At 39.4% G+C, this 16,747-nt stretch overlaps 1 protein-coding gene across 1 annotated transcript; it reads right to left on the bottom strand.

Moving 5' to 3' along the window:
• Positions 1 to 5,067: 5,067 nt before the first annotated feature.
• LOC142144695 (heme-binding protein 2-like) lies at positions 5,068 to 11,447 on the bottom strand. Its single transcript, XM_075203824.1, has 4 exons — positions 11,204 to 11,447; positions 10,117 to 10,246; positions 8,996 to 9,167; positions 5,068 to 5,342 (listed from the first exon to the last, which is right to left on the bottom strand). The coding sequence occupies exons 1-4, from the start codon at positions 11,330 to 11,332 to the stop codon at positions 5,168 to 5,170; spliced, it is 606 nt and encodes a 201-aa protein (XP_075059925.1). The 5' UTR covers positions 11,333 to 11,447; the 3' UTR covers positions 5,068 to 5,167.
• Positions 11,448 to 16,747: the final 5,300 nt, after the last annotated feature.

The following is a 16,747-nucleotide window of genomic DNA, read 5'->3' as shown; positions in this document are numbered from 1 at the left end:
GCGCAGACTTTAGATTTGATGGAAGATGGAGAGGACTCCAGGGACCCTAACTTCACCTCTCCAGAACTAGTTTGGGCCTGGCATTTCCCGATCTCTTAGGGCAAGAGCTGAGAATATGAGTGGAATCAGCACAATAGATACAGAGTCTATTCTTTACTCTTCGTTTCCTCTCCTCAGAAGATAATTTGGAACATCCTATCTCCATGGGAATCACTGAGGGTGAAACTGGACGAAATTGAGGGTTAGAACGAAGAGGTGCTTTAGCAGAAGTTGTTTTCTCAGCCTCTCTTTCACGAAATCTCATATCAACACGATGGCATAGAGAGATCAAATCTTCAAGTGATGAAGGAAGCTCTTGAGTAGTCAGTGCATCTTTAATTTTATCGGAGAGCCCCTGCCAGAAGGCGGCAACTAGGGCTTCAGTGTTCCACTGAAGTTCAGAGGCTAAGATCCTAAATTGAATGACGTACTGGCCTACTGTATGAGATCCTTGTCGTAGGCGGAGGATGCTGGAAGCAGCGGAGGTCACACGACCTGGTTCATCGAACACACTTCGGAACGTAGAAATGAATTTGGCACTATCTTGTAATATTGGATCATTTCTTTCCCACAGAGGGGAGGCCCAAGCCAGGGCTTGTCCTGAAAACAAAGAGATAAGATAGGCCACTCTGGAACGATGGGTAGAAAAATTTTGAGGTTGGAGCTCAAAATGGACTGAACATTGGTTCAGGAAACCCCTACAAGTTTTGGGGTCTCCATCGTACTTTGACGGAGTAGGCAGGTGAAGCGTGGAAGCTGTATACACCTGGGATGGCACTGGGGAAACGGAGGAAAGCACAGGAGCCTCAGGAGTAGCTGTCACAGTCTGTCCAGATGTTCCTTGGGAGGTTAATGACTGATAACACTGAAGTAACAGCTGTTGGCGGGCATCCTGTTGCTCCACACGGCTGACCAGATGCTGCAGCATCTCTTTGGCGGTAGGTTCCGTATCTGGGTCTGTCATGGCCTGATCTTACTGTCACGGGCACTAGGAGTCTTTACCCAGGGATCACCAGGTGGTAGGCTTACTAGAGCAATGTAGATGGTAATACGGTACTCTGGTAGCAGGGTGATCACGGAACAGTAAATAGCAGATGATGAGATGCTCAGGAAAGTCTATGACTAGCAACACTGGTAATATGGAGGTATTAATACACGAGGAACTGTATGGACAAGGACACGTGAAGGTAGTCAGTGGTCTGCGATAGCAAGTTGTACCACTGCTATAGTGAGGAGGAATGTCCAACAGAAACGAGGAGGTGATGAGAGTCAGCGGTCTGCGGATAGCAAGTTGTACCGCTGTCTGAGTGAAGGAATGGAATCCAAGTGGAGGTATCCGGGGAGTCAGTGGTCTGCGATAGCAAGTTGTACCACTGCTACGTGAGAGGATACTGGAACAGGTGAAACAGGAAACAGGGATCAGTGGTCTGCCTTCAGCAAGTTGTACCACTGAATATATATGTGAGGAGGTGTACGGGGAGAGACTGCAACACAGGATGTACACGGGCACCTTAAACACGATCCACAGTAATATGCACAATATATATAAATGACTGAACAGATCTGCAAATATAGGAAGTCTCTTGAAGTAATCCAGCACAAGATAACACAGTCAATGATGGCAATAGACTCAGCGGATAGCAGACTCCAGAGGAGAACCAACACAGTCCAGCAAGATATGCAATACACTAGCACAGTCAATGAGAAGTATGCATACCGTGGTTCAGAAGTAGTCAGTCAGATAGGAGTGCAGCGATACCTGAGCGGCAGGAGGCCGGCAGGATGAGAAGTCCCTGGATGGATGAGGCAGAGGTCTAGTAGGTGCAGCGCACAGGTAAGTAGACCAACAGGGACACGAATCCACAGGAATCAGCAGAACGTGGAACTGGACTCATGGAGGACCCAGGAGAATGGAGATGATCTAGCAGAGGAGTAGATGATGAGATACGAATCCAATGCAGACAGGAGGGTAGAGACCAGCGGGACACAGGAAGGCGTGGAGAGCGGATCAGCAGTAGATGGACGATAGCGCTGACAGCGGCAGCAGGACTCTGCGGACACACGGAGGTAACCAGTAGCAACCAACAGGCGCCAATAGCGATGGAACACGGGAGAGCAGAGTCGACCAGGAGCTGTTGATCACGGAGAGTAGCGGATGGCAATACTAGCAGCAGTCTCGAGGAAACACGGGAGAGATGAGATGAGGCTGCCGTGCACAGGAGCAGCGGATAGGAACCAGCTAACAGTCACGATGATGAACACAGGCGAGTTGTAAGCTGAGAACTGTAGTGCACGGAGGCAGCGGATAGGAATCAGCTCACAGTCACGATGAGGAACACAGACGAGTTGCAAGCTGGGTACTGTAGTGCACGGAGGCAGCGGATAGGAATCAGCTCACAGACTTGATGATGAACAGGTGAGTGGATGTGGAGAGAAGGCGGTAGTGCACGGAGGCAGCGGATAGGAATCAGCAAACAGGCACAATGGAATATGATAGCGTTGAAGTGGTATAGAAGACTGTAGTGCACGGAGGCAGCGGATAGGAATCAGCTCACAGTCACGATGATACAGTTGATGGTAGAAGTGGTATGGGAACCACAGTAGTAGAAGTGGTTTGGAAACCACAGAGGTAGAAGTGGTTTGGAAACCACAGGAATCAGCAGCGCTGAATACACGAGGAAACACAGGAACACCTTCAGAGACTCATGGGGAATGAGACTCCAAGATCAGGCAACGTGGTATTGACCACAGGTGCTTAATATAGGGAGTGTTGCCTGATCTGCCAATTAAGTTAAAGGGACATACACTGAAGTATAGGAAAGGGCTGCGCATGCGCAGACCCTCATGATGGAGGACGACCACGGTTCCTAAATGTCCGGGAAGAAGCACTCACAGTCCGGTGAGTGACACTGTATGTGGACTTCACCGGTAGATTCTTAAAGAGCATCTCGGCTTTATACCGCTCCCCCTCCATCTCGGTTTCGGCTAACACTCACCTCTAACTTTCCCTTCTTTCCACTCTATTTTGCTTTAGTGATCGAACCCCTGGCTGCCAGGATACAAGCTAACAAGATGATCTCGAGTATTCGGGTTGGCAAGTCAGAACGCAAATTGACTATACGTGGACGATGTCCTACTGGGTGTCTCTCAACCGACCACTACCCTTTCCCCCTCCTCACTGAGCTGGACACTTACGGTCATTTCTCGGGATATAAAATAAATCCTGACAAAACTGAGACTCTGGACTTCTACATCTCCCAATCAGACAAATCCCGCTTAGAATTACGTTTCCCCTTCAACTGGTGGCTAGAGAAACACAAATACTTAGGTATCTATCCGACTAGCGCCACCATCAGCTCTTCCAAGGCATCTTACCTCATACTCTCCCGAATTACGTCTGACCTACAGTCCTGGGGGTAAAAGTATCAAGTGCTGATTTTTTTCAGCGATTTAAAAACGCCGCATATCGCTGGAGATAACCGGCGATTTGAGACCCCAAGTCGCTATATGGATTAAGTAATGATTTTTAGCATGATCTCTCAAATCGCTGTTCATCTCTCACGATTTTTGGAGATTTCAAACCCGCCCGTGTTTAGCTGAAAATCATCATTTGCAAACCAATACGGGTCGGGTATGGTATCCCGATGCTGGGGATACCGACACCCAATAGCCCTACAAAACAAGACCGTAGCGTGTAATGAATGAAATTAAAATATACACTTACCTTCTTCCCGATGCAGGACATTCCCGGAGGCGCTGCTCTGTGCTGTAAAATGCGAAGAGGCTGGATGTCGGCGCTGCATTGTGACAATTAACAAAAATTTCCCGGTCTCTTTATTCAGTTTAACTATGGCTATTCATGCTGCAGAAGCTTATGTTCTTGTTGATTTCATCCCAAGATACCTGTGTTTTATTCTGTACTCTTGTTATTGACCTATAATAAATAAACCTTTAAAAAAAAAAAAAAGTTTATAATATTCAGGTCCAATCCCATTGGGGCCAGGGGATTTGCCATTAGCTAGTGAAGTTATAGTCTGTATGACCTCGGTCTTGGTAATAGGCTTTTCCAGGATTGACCTCCCCCATTTGAAGGCACCACAGGTCTACCAAGTGTAAGTGTGATGTGAGGAGAGATATGTTGTTAAATGTAGTGGCATGTCTGGGGTTACTGACCTCTGATTTGTTCATGGATGGATCACTGACCAAATTGAAATCACTGCCAATGATGAGATTGTGTCTACCAAGTACCAAATCTACATATGGACAGACGTATGCAGGGTTCTGCAGGGGTTTCTGAGCAACAGGATACCCATATCTTGGAATAAATCATTTAAGGTCCACGCAAAATATTAAACTTACCAAGGTAATCTTATGGCTGGCATTTCCTGAGCCCTTGTGCACCCCAACAAGGGTAGATATCATGTAAAATGGAACAGAAGCTGGCAAACTTTTAGAGGAGGCATGGAAAAACTACAATACACATGTCCATAAATATATCATTTATTAAACGGTTTTAAAAATATTTTTTTTGCTTTTTTTTTTTTTAACCATTGCATATCCATCTGCTATGATAATTCTGCTACACAGCATCTGGACAATGTCCTGTTCAGTGTAATGTGTGCACATAAACACTTTAGTAATATAAAAGGCTCTAAATGGGTATTATACCCACCCAGAAACTGTTCCCTACCCGTCCCCCCCCCCTTACATGAACTCTGGGTTGGTATGTGTTAAGAGGGGCAGGTCCACCTCCAGAACTGCAAAGCCACACATTTAGCTTTAAATCCCACTAATACACAGCTGTGGCAGTTTAATGAACACTCAATACCTACGCACACCAGTCATTAGCATTCCGTTCAACAGGTATATTTCACGTAATACAGTTAGTTCATTTTGGTCGTTTAGGTGAATGTCTCCCCTGGATATGGAGTTAAACCCATGTATAGAGAGCATGAGTGGGAAGGGGGCGTGGCTTAAAACCAGTAAGTCAGCCAGCAACGTGGAAGGATAAAAGGAAAAGTCAAAATCTACAAGAATGATGCTTTTTTTATTTTACGTGATAAATCCATTAGCTACAAAACATGATGCATAAAAGTTTATACATTGAGAATAACCAAGAAAAATCTTTTCACACTGCATAGAACCACACTTCATTGTGACGGTTGAACAATGTAAAAGGATCGTTATAGCCAGCACGTAGAAAGAATGAGTCTTCAAATTGAAGTCCAAGGGTCTTCAGATCTTCTGCCAGGGCTTTAGCTTGCTTGGTATATGTAGCTTCTAAGGCATAGCCATCAAAACTCCTGAAAGCAATGGAAGATTATGGTTATCAGTAGATAAGACTAATGTGGATGCATTTGGTACAATTCTTAATATAAGACCATCTTCATTCTACAAGAACATAAAGGCAAATAGTGTATTCAGAAATACCACATACATTCAATATTTTTATATCCTTGTTGTCGGCTTTTGACCTCCAGATGATTTATAAAAATGCATACAAATCAGAAAGAGAAAAAGGTAATAAGTGAAGATGTAGATAAAGTTGGTGGACTTGATTAAAAGTGAAAGCTATATATGAGAGCATGCCAACTTCAGACATGTCTGTTTCAAACTGCCATGCCAGTAGGGTTTGTGGGGGAGGGGGGGGAGTAGTCACTGCCCTACGTCCTTGCTCCCACTATTACAGTGATCCATCAATAGAGGTGGATCCGAAGGGCAACTCGTAGTGGTGTAGCGTTGGCTCATCATAATTACATTTCAAGTTTCCAGTATCATTGGTTATAGTGCAGAGTCTTTCAAACATAGCCATATAGGGAAAAGGACTTGGCAGGATGAGTGAGGTACCACTGTTCTGTTGCTGCCAGCTCTACAAATTAGATCTTTCTTGGTGAGTATTCAGGGGGCTATGGCACAGATGGGTTTAATCAAAATTAAGTTCCTTCCTTCCCCATATAGTGGGGATTCCCATCTGTAAGAGGATATACCTTTAAGTAACATGCAAAAATCATTGATACGCTTCATCTGGAACAGCAAACCCTCAAGTTTTTCTTTTAACATACTGAAGCCCATACCTAGAGGAGGAAGCTTTGAAAAAGTCTATCCTGAGACGACCTCTTAGCTGGAACGGGAATCTACCTTTCTAATTGTAACAAACCACAAGACCCTGCATATTCTGCCAGAGAACTTAACCTACCTTGGTCTAAATAGTGACCACCACAAGGTAAGTATTGATCTCTTAACATTAATCATAGAGTCAGGATAAGAACAGACTGCTGTTTTTATTCTCGTGATATTTGGCTTTTCTACACTGTATATAGGATTCTTATTGACATGGTATCCTAATTGTGAAGCAGAGCTAATTATATTTCCTTAATATAATGAATGTTATTTTGTTTCCAGTTCTGTCCTAAAGCATACTTTAGCCTAGTGTGGAAATACCATAAATGTTATTGTTTGAAATGGACAGTATTAGTTCTTGACGGATTTGCTTATATATAAATTTATATAACAGTTATTGTTATTGTATTTGATTACATAACATTTTGTGCCAATTCTTTACATTAATAACTGCCACAATATATTTAACTGAGATTTTATAGATTTGCTGAAGAGACTAGTGACGTTCTACGTTTTCTTTCTATAACTTTCTAAATTGGCCCAACCTATTTTCCCTGTGGGGCCAAAAAAATAAAATAAAAAAAGATCTGCTTCTACTACTTCCACCACTGAATTTCTCCACGAAAATCTGGAGCTATCACTCACTAAAATTTAATATCTCCTCTATCTCCCCATGACTTCCACATCTAAATCCAGTCAAAGGCATAAAATAAGAAGTTTACTGCACTCACTGCCCCAGACCCAGGTTCTCAAGGACCTTACCACCTTTGAACATATTTTGTTATTGTCACCCCTCTTGTACGAGAATGATTTCTCAAACAGAGAGGTATGGACTCTGCACTGCTCATACAGGACTACCACCAAATGGAATGGAACAGACTGCAGTCTCAAAGCGGATGAGGAGACTTGGGAGGACATGAGGCTAGGAGTTGCCAAAATCTCCATCTTAACCGATATTTAGGAAAAAATCTTACATAGAATGTTACAGGTAACACTGTACTCCAGCTAAACTCAGTTAGAGGTTTCCCAAAGCCTCACCCAACTGCTGAAGGGACTGGCCACAGAGGTACCCTATTTCACATCTGGTGGTCATGCCCTGTGATAGCCTCCTACTGATACAATATCCATACACTCTTGAATAGTTTGTTTGAATCTCAAGTCGCAAAAGACTCTTTGATATTCTTCCAATGCTATCCACACCAATATCTTTATATTCCAGGAAACTGACTCTCATATATATATATATATATATATATATATATATATATATATATATATATATAGCTATCAACATATACTATAACACTTTTGTAATTATAGAGTGCAATATGGCCTTGTATCAAACCACAGAAAAATGGAGCTCATCTCATGTATGGACACACTGGCTGCATGATATCTAGAGAGTAGATACCAGACTTGACTCATTAGCACATAATGTCCTTTATGAATATTTGTTTTTCCCTTACCGTCTGAACACCGAATATGATGTCATTCGGTGTTGGTGGAAGTCGCATACCGGAATGGCGAAAGTCAGATGAATACACAAGACTGATGCCATGGTTTTTTTTTTGATTATTCATTAGCTCTGAATTAGCTTGTTTTATTGGACAATAGGACTATTTCAACCTGCTTTGGAAAGCTACATCTACACTGCTGATGACCTCTTGAGAAAGTCAGTAAAACTAAATGCGTTGAGGAGAGGCACACTCTGTTGGACTTCCATATCTGTATTATTTGTATTAGGACTATTCCCATGGCCATGGGTTTGCTTTTCTCCCATCAGGAACACTTGGAGGAACACAGATAAGCCTTAATATTGTTTTTTTAAAGTACGAGCATTTGATACTCATTTTTATATTAAAGATTTGATTTTTATTAGCAGCTGTATATTGTTATATGTCCTATATCAAGCCTACTTCTGGTACACTTCTAGTGATCTTATTGAACATAGATTGTAATAGGATTAAGACATACTACATTATGGTATCTTCTTTCTCTGCGTTCCAGCATATTGGAGATGTGCTACTAACATATATGAAAAATAAGAAGAAAGATCCTTCAATCACTATCTCCAGTGTGTCCATACATCAGATGAGCTCCATTTTTCTGTGGTTTGGTACGAGGCTATATTACGTTTTAGGGTTTATGCACTTGCAAATAAGTGCTAAGAACAAGATGTTGTCTACTGTATGTTATACTATTGAACTATTTGTTCACTTGGTTGGTAAATAATTTTCAACGTTTTCACTTGATTGCAGCTATGGAGAAAACATGTATCTGGAGAAGTTTGGATCCCATGGTTATTTGCTGAGAGCAAGTCTCAACAATCCTTCTAGTAGTCCCTAACCTACCAGGCTAGACCCGATGCGATGGGAACGCTCATCTCCCACGTGCTCTTGTCCTAACCTCCCCCCCCCCACACACACACACACTACCTCTATCTACTTCAAGACACCCAATATTTCTAAACAACTACTGTTCATCATAATGAAGGGAGATAAACTGTAACCCTACAAAAAGTCCTGCACTGCTCACCCCTCCATATCCCATTCTGCTACCATTTCCCTTTCTAGAGAATGAGTTATTCCGGAATATTCAAGTGTACAAGGTCTTTGTTATGGTTTGTTGATTTGCGACTTTGTCAGACATTAAATACTTGGTTTTCTTAATGTATTCTTGTACGCCACTGCGAACCAATCAAAATAAAGCATTCTAAAAGTCTTTAAAATATTTTTATAGAATTCATCACATTATACCCCAAATATAAATGTACAGATTTTAATTTGCCTTCTAAACATAGCACTGTGCAGTTTCCCTTTCTAATAAAGTAACTTACTTGACATATACAGACATTGAAGGATAGGTCACAAGATAAACCGCAGGGTTTGATGGATTTGGGGGATTCTCCAATGCATGTGGCACAAAGAAGCACATTGTAGAATTATGAACTGGTGGCTTTTGTAATGGAACACTAGTCACCACAGGTACAGTCATATTAATCTTTAGTTCTAAAGAAAGGTGAAGATATAATTAGCAATGGTCAATTAGCATGCATTTCAGATACATAGCACAATCCCATTAGCTATATGTTGTAGCAGCTACAATAGCTTCCTATCAGTTACTGTTCCATGCTTTGAGATGAAGCTAACATTAAGGATAGACCCCCTCCCTCATTTTTAAATATAACAAGCAGGAGTACAGTGGTCACCGTTGCTATAGTAGTCTTAAGGGCTCGCAAAACCCTTGCCACATAACTCCTGAGAACATAATGTGAAACACTGGAAACAATGGGTTCAAATGTCACCTGTTTACATGTGTTGTAATACAATAAACAAAAAACTAGTAAACATTAACAATATATATAACCAAATAATTTGTTACAGACATAAATTTAGAGCAATATCAGCAAATCGAGTGATTTGTAGAAGCTTCATTTCCCAAGAACAGACTTGCTGTAATTTATTTATTTTTTTTTAAAAATTTTTAGACTTGCTGTAATTTAATTACAGGTTGTACTTTTTTGTTTAGAATTAATTATGATTTTGAACAAACCAATGTAGCAGATGAAAATCTTAAGATCCATTAACAGATTAACCAATCTTGGGTGAAAACTTTTATTCAACACAAGTTCCATATATTTGACTCTTCTTGTTTGAGCATGTTTGTCAAATGTCTGTTTAAAGACAAAATACCTCTGCCCCTCCTATACTGTCCCATCTCTGGGTCTAACTCATAAACTTGTATTGATATATCCCTCCACCTGTTCCTTAAAATGTATATTTGGTGCCTAACCTTAAAATATTAGCATTTACAATCAGCAGGTTAATTGGTGTTCTAGTGTTGTGTGTATACTTCTATATACTTCTATTTTAAATGTCAGAAGCTAGGTTTGTATTGTGTAGCTATACAGGTTTAGTTTACCAATTCATTTGTTATATATTAAAGCCCACATCACACCTTCAGAGTTCTCTCCTGAGATATATTTAAACAGGCGTCTAAAGCTTGTCACCATTCCAATGCTAAAGAAATCCAATTTCAGCGAGGTGGTTACCCAGCGGGTTTCTTCATAGGTGCGATGTTCAAAATTCTGGAAGTTAGAGATAGTTACATTGAAATAAATAGTTGGAAACCATATTGTACGTCTTTCGTCATATTCTGCACTCAAGAGCCACTATTTAATGAAATGGCAACATAGTTTGAGGAAGTGTTATATTCAATTATAGTTTAGTTCACCATGACTTACTCTTCAGTGCAGTGCATAAGTGTGTGTGTGTGTGTGTGAGTGTGTTTTGCTTTCTTGGGTCTCCGCCGCCGCCCCACACACACACACAGATTTCTACTATGATGCTCATGATCTCCCTACTATAATGGTTGAGGAATCAGAAAAGATATGATGTCCAGGTTTTAAATTATTTTTAGAGAAGGCTTTTCATTAAGACAAGCAAGTGCCTCACATCAAGCACTGCAAGTACATTGAAAACTGCATATAAAAGTAAAATATTTGATTTGAGACATTGACTTGGGAGAATATATATATATATATATATATATATATATATATATATATATATATATATATATATATATTATATATATATATATATATATATATATATATGGATAAAAACACACACACACAATATTAGTATGCATATAAATATATGTATTTCTGAACTATATCTAGAAATTAATACAATAGAAAGCAATGCAAACAATCATCCCAAAAGCCAATTGAGGTAGACGAGCTATAGTTTCTTTGCAACTACACTGTCACAACCTTTTTGAAAATATTGGCATCCTTCTATTGTAACGTTTTTTTTGTGAAAGTGAGCTCTATAGTTATATAATAAAGTAACATTTATTAGATTAAGTTCTACAACACAAAGGTTTCACAGTTATATAAAAATGTGCATTACATACCACCAAATACAATTAAACCACCCATCATCGCCAGTTTTACCAACCCTTTAAAGATAAAAAAAAAAAAAATGAACAGATGCAACAAGACCACTTAGACCATGTACAAAGCCCCTCTCCAGCTTACGTCATATTGCTTCACCAACTGGTACTTTGGACAGTCGAGCTCACGGCAGAATGAAGCAGATTGTTCAGCCACCACAGTGGTCCCGAACACAGCGAACAAGACCAGAAGCATCAGATTCCTGGACTCCATGTCTGCTCTAAATGTACAGAAAGCTTCGTGTGTGGGTACGTCGCTGTCTGGCTGCTGATATTTATAGATTGCCTGTATGGGCGTATCACGGGAGTGCAATGTGAACTTTTTTTTGGAGTTGTATAACTTTCCCAAACTGGAGTTACATAACAAGACCCACGCCCCCCTTCCTTTCCTGTGTACCGCACAGAGAGATGAGCCTTGTGTTTTATAACTTACTACTTGTACTGTTAATATGACTTGGATTGGTTAATCTCTTTTCACGTTATGTTGTCATGCTAGCTGTAAGGATTATCCTCTTTACATTGTTTTGTTAGACACTGCCTTCTTCCATAATGGCATACATAATGCATGTGAGATATTCAGATCTAATAATTTGTGAAATTACTTGGTATTTATTATAATAAAATATCCCCTGTGTCTGCATTTAAAAGCAAAGGAAATTTAAATATCCTTGGTTGTGGATTTATTGCAATCAGTAACAAACAACTATGTGCACAGTTTAGGTGCATTTCCCAATTTATGTTTACTGCACTGATACGTTTTTGTTCACTTAAACCTATAGGAAACCGTGCAGCCTATGTCAGTACACAATAATTAGGTTACTTTTAAGTCAATAACACCCACAATAGTTAGGTTACTTGTAAAGTCATGTAAATCGTAAATGACACATTCCTTATGGCTGAATTGCAGTTATTTCACATGATGATGAGTTTCCAATATCATTTTGTGACAAGCAGAAGTGCTGGGTACACTCAGTGTCACCCAAAGTGTTGGACTTCCATCTCTTTGCTGTTATTTGGTGTATTGCATGGAGGTTCTGATGATATCGAGTGCTATAAATATGTTTCCACATTCTATGCATAGCAGAGATACATTCATAATTCTTTACTTCCACCTGAAACCTCCAGACATTACTCACAAAATGAAAAGGTTCCGGGCACTATGGATCACTAGGACAGTACTCAGTAAGAGGTTCCATGGTTGCGGGGCCTGTGTGACTGGCAAGTAGAAGTTTGTGTAATTAGGTGGGAGTGGTGGTCTAGTGTATGCGCCGCACTGAAACAATGAAACATACATAGGGCTAGATTTACTAAGCTGCGGGTTTGAAAAAGTGGGGATATTGCCTATAGCAACCAATCAGATACTAGCTGTCATTTTGTAGAAAGTACTAAATAAATGAAAGGTAGAATCTGATTGGTTGCTATAGGCAACATCCCCACTTTTTCAAACCCGCAGCTTAGTAAATCCTGCCCATAGTCTGCTTTAAGATAAGTAGTCCAATAGCCTTTATTTCTGATATCCAAGAGGATTGGCTTGCTAAGTGTGTCAATCTAACTGATTAATACATTGGTGCACTTTAAACAGCTCCGTTCATTCCTCATGCCAATTTTAATGTATCTCACATAGGTAAAATCAGATATGTTCAGTCTATGGGATAGTTGACACTTGTAGGCTTACTGTTACGCTAATACCTACTACTGTATAGTGTAACTGATACCGTCCGTTAAATGAAAACTTCAATGCAGTGAGGATTTTACTAAAGTGGGTCACTTGTTTTATTAGTCTATTCTAAAATGAAGTGGAGGAGTTTCTATGGTGCAAGGTTTTTAATCTGAACTCAATGTTTCTCATCCCAGTACGGTAAATGGCACAAAGTTACTTATAAATTACTTATTTGTCTCCCATACAGCATAAGTCCATTGGTCAGTGATGTACTTATTCAGTATCTGCTCGTATCTATTTGATGTTATCTCTGCAAGTTCATTGGTCATGATCACTTCTACCATCCTTTTGATCCTCTTGCTGAATATTTTCTTTCTATTTACTCGTATGTCACAGTCAGTATGTCATTGGTCTTCATGAAAAACCCCAATTTAAAAAATTAAATATTTAAACATTTTTCAGGCCGGTTAAAAGTTTGGGGTTTTATTAATGAAGGAGATTTAGTTTATGCTTCATATCTTCATATCATCCCTATCAATAGTCTATGTAATGTTAACAAGTCATGGTCTTTACAAGCCATATATTTGCAGAGAGACTTTAGTGTATTTCCTCCTATCTTAATTTGGTTTGAGTAATACTTTATCTTTATTTCAAGTTTATTGTTTAGTGTTTATTAATAGACCTCTTTTTATTATGGGGATTACAATAGGAGGTAGATGTTCTTACTTATTTCTTTGTCAATCTTTTTATTATGGCTCATTGTATTCTTTGTAACATGTAATGGATAAAGTAACATTTCCTGCCTCCTTTTGTTGCTTAACACAAATACTTTCACTATAAGCTTTATTGGTTCTTTTAATTATGTTATGTCCCTTTACTTCTCATCCCATATGATTCATTATTTATATAATCCTCATTCATATATTAGGGAATTTAGGGCCTGATTTATTAAGGAGCATAAATGGCAATAGGTTGCGTATTTGCGCACAATTACCGTATATACTCGAGTATAAGTCGACACGAATATAAGCCAAGGCACCTAATTTTACTACATAAAACTGGGAAAACTTATTGACTCGAGTATAAGCCTAGGGTGGAAAAGAGCGCTAATTTAAAAACCTAAATAAAAATGATAGGTTTAATCTATGAAATCATTTTTAGCTAAACCATAAATAACAGTAGATGACAAGGAACATTCATAAATGATTATAAAATCATTGGCATTGGGTACAACCTAACCTAAATAAAGGGGTATATAAGGGGTAGGGATATAAATGTATGAACATGGTGGCTGTATTGTTTGTTCATTATGTAATTGCACTGTAAATTAAAAAAAAAGGGGGGAGAGAGAGAGAGAGAGATTTTTTCACTTACCCGGCAGTGGAACGCATATGCGTTCCAACAACAGGAAGTTCGGCGTTCCAAATGCCGAACTTCCTGTGTTGGAACGCATATGCAGAAGTTGAAGCCGAGGGACCGGACACCAGGTAAGTTCACCCGTGTATAAGCCGAGTGCCCTTTTTCAGCATACAACTTTGGGCATTTCAAAGATATGTGATTTTCAGTCGTGACACTTGCACGGTTGCACCAGCTACAAGTCAGGAGTAAGTGTCAATTACAGCTGTGTATGGATGCTAGAACATGTGTTTGCAATCAGGGGCAACAGCAAACATTTATTTTATGTACAGTAGAGAACATTCTAATAAACATATTTTATGGCGGAATTTTTTTTTTATTTAAACTTGTTTTTATTTTTTAATGTTTTATCATTAATGACTATTATTATATTATTAACAGGTGACTTCATTTTTTTTTCTGTCCACTCTTTTGTTATTTGATATTCCACATATGTATTGGACGTATCCTGCAGTATCTTGTCAACAGCAGACAAATCATCAGAACCGCTCTTTATTGAATACGGACATGTATTTACTCGATGTTTTAGAAATAATGCACATTTAGTTCGTTTAGTTTAGTTTCTTTTCTCTTTTGTTAATGAATCAGGCCATTAGTGTTTGTGCTGCATATGATATAGATGTAGCTATTTGAGTCTCTCTTAGCCTGCCACTACACTGATAATACCTTATCTTCCAGCATCACTTCTACACCTGTGACTTTTCCTAATGTACATTTCACTAAATTGGAACATATGGCTTTTAAACCCTTTTTGTCATCTTATCATGCTCTTCACTCAAAGCCCAAGGACTTAACTCACTGAACATGACGTATCCGGCCCTGAAAATGTGTTGGCATTGTAAAGCAGACATGATGGGACTACAAGAAAGTTAGCAATAGCAGTAACCTGTCTCCCCAACAGTTACTACTCCCAAATCTATTCTGCAAATGCATCTGGAAAATGCAATCTGCTTTAATTTATAGAAAATGAAGGAGAAGGAGGGTAAATATTTAATTCTGGCAGGGAAGGAGAGTTGATTATATTCCATATACTTTAGTTAACCTTTATTCACCTGACACATGTCATCACCATCATCACCATTTATTTATATAGCGCCACTGATTCCGCAGCGCTGTACAGAGAACTCATTCACATCAGTCCCTGCCCCATTGGAGCTTACAGTCTAAGTTCCCTAACATACATATACAGACAGACAGAAAGACAGAATAGGGTCAATTTTAAATAGCAGCCAATTAACCTACTAGTATGTTTTTGGAGTGTGGGAGGAAACCGGAGCACCCAGAGGAAACCCACGCAAACACGGGGAGAACATACAAACTCCACACAGATAAGGCCATGGTTGAGAATTGAACTCTTGACCCCAGCGCTGTGAGGCAGAAGTGCTAACACTTTAGCCACCGTGCTGCCCATGTCAAATAAAACTACACAATTTATTTTTATTGGTCTGCTCTATCCAGAAGGGTTATCTGATTTTGTTTGGTGATTCCTTCTAAGCTCCCAAATTTCTGAAGCATAGATCCATCCACATAGGCTGATCCATAGCTCCCCACAATGCAATGGTTAAATGTAGCTCTGATTTCTCTGCACTGATTTCACAGCTTGTCCTTTTTGACTCTTTGAGATCTTTGAACTCATCTGTTGTAGACTATACATTCCTCTCCCATGTCCACAATGTTTACTCTTGCATTGATTTTTTCATGGTTGAGCCATTCATCTGATAACAAAAAGACAGTTGTTGTCAGCGATTATCCTTAACACTGTATATCTGTGTGCATCTAGCAATATGAAAACATGACCATTAGTTCATATTTTGATTAATACATTTAAGCCTGCATCCCAGCGTCAAGGGCTCCTCATTATATGCAGGTCCTACACTGACCTAAATGCAGTAAACACTATTAAAACTAGAGATGTTCACTGACCCCCGTGTTTTGGTTTTGGATTCGGTTTTGGATCTGGATTACCGTCGTGTTTTGGTTTTGGTTTTGGTTTTGCAAAACTGACATTGCGTGTTTTGGTTTTGGTTTTGGTTGTGTTTGGTTTTGTTTTGCTATTTTGTTGGAAAATCCATGTTTTTGGGCCTAAATTAACCCAATTTAGTGCTCCAACTGTTTTAGAGATAAGTAATCTAATTGTTGAGGTAATAAATCATCCAAAAAAACAGTTTAATTCTTCGTTGGTAGGCCTTCATTTATTCTACACACAAAACAGATTGTCTTCCTCTCCATCTATGCATATTGGCAATGCAGCCATCGTCTTTCAATGTATATTACACTCTACACTTACACCATAGTTAAATATGTAAAGAAATGGAAAAAGACAGTTTGCTTTCTGTCTCTATAGGCCTCCCTCCACTTGTTTAAAAAAACAAAAAATTCAGCCGTTATAGACTGTACAATATTAATTGACATGGAGAAAGCCAGTTTGGTTTCTGTCTCTCTAGGCCCCCCTCCACTTGTATAAAATACCAAAAAATTCAGCCGTTATAGATTGTACAATATTATGAGAAATGGACAAAGTCAGTTTGGGGTCACTCTGTCTATGACACCCTA

The sequence above is a fragment of the Mixophyes fleayi genome, chromosome 3 (genome assembly GCF_038048845.1).
Source record: "Mixophyes fleayi isolate aMixFle1 chromosome 3, aMixFle1.hap1, whole genome shotgun sequence".
In the NCBI taxonomy this organism is placed as follows: domain Eukaryota; kingdom Metazoa; phylum Chordata; class Amphibia; order Anura; family Limnodynastidae; genus Mixophyes; species Mixophyes fleayi.
This window is presented reverse-complemented; position numbering and strand designations above follow the sequence as displayed.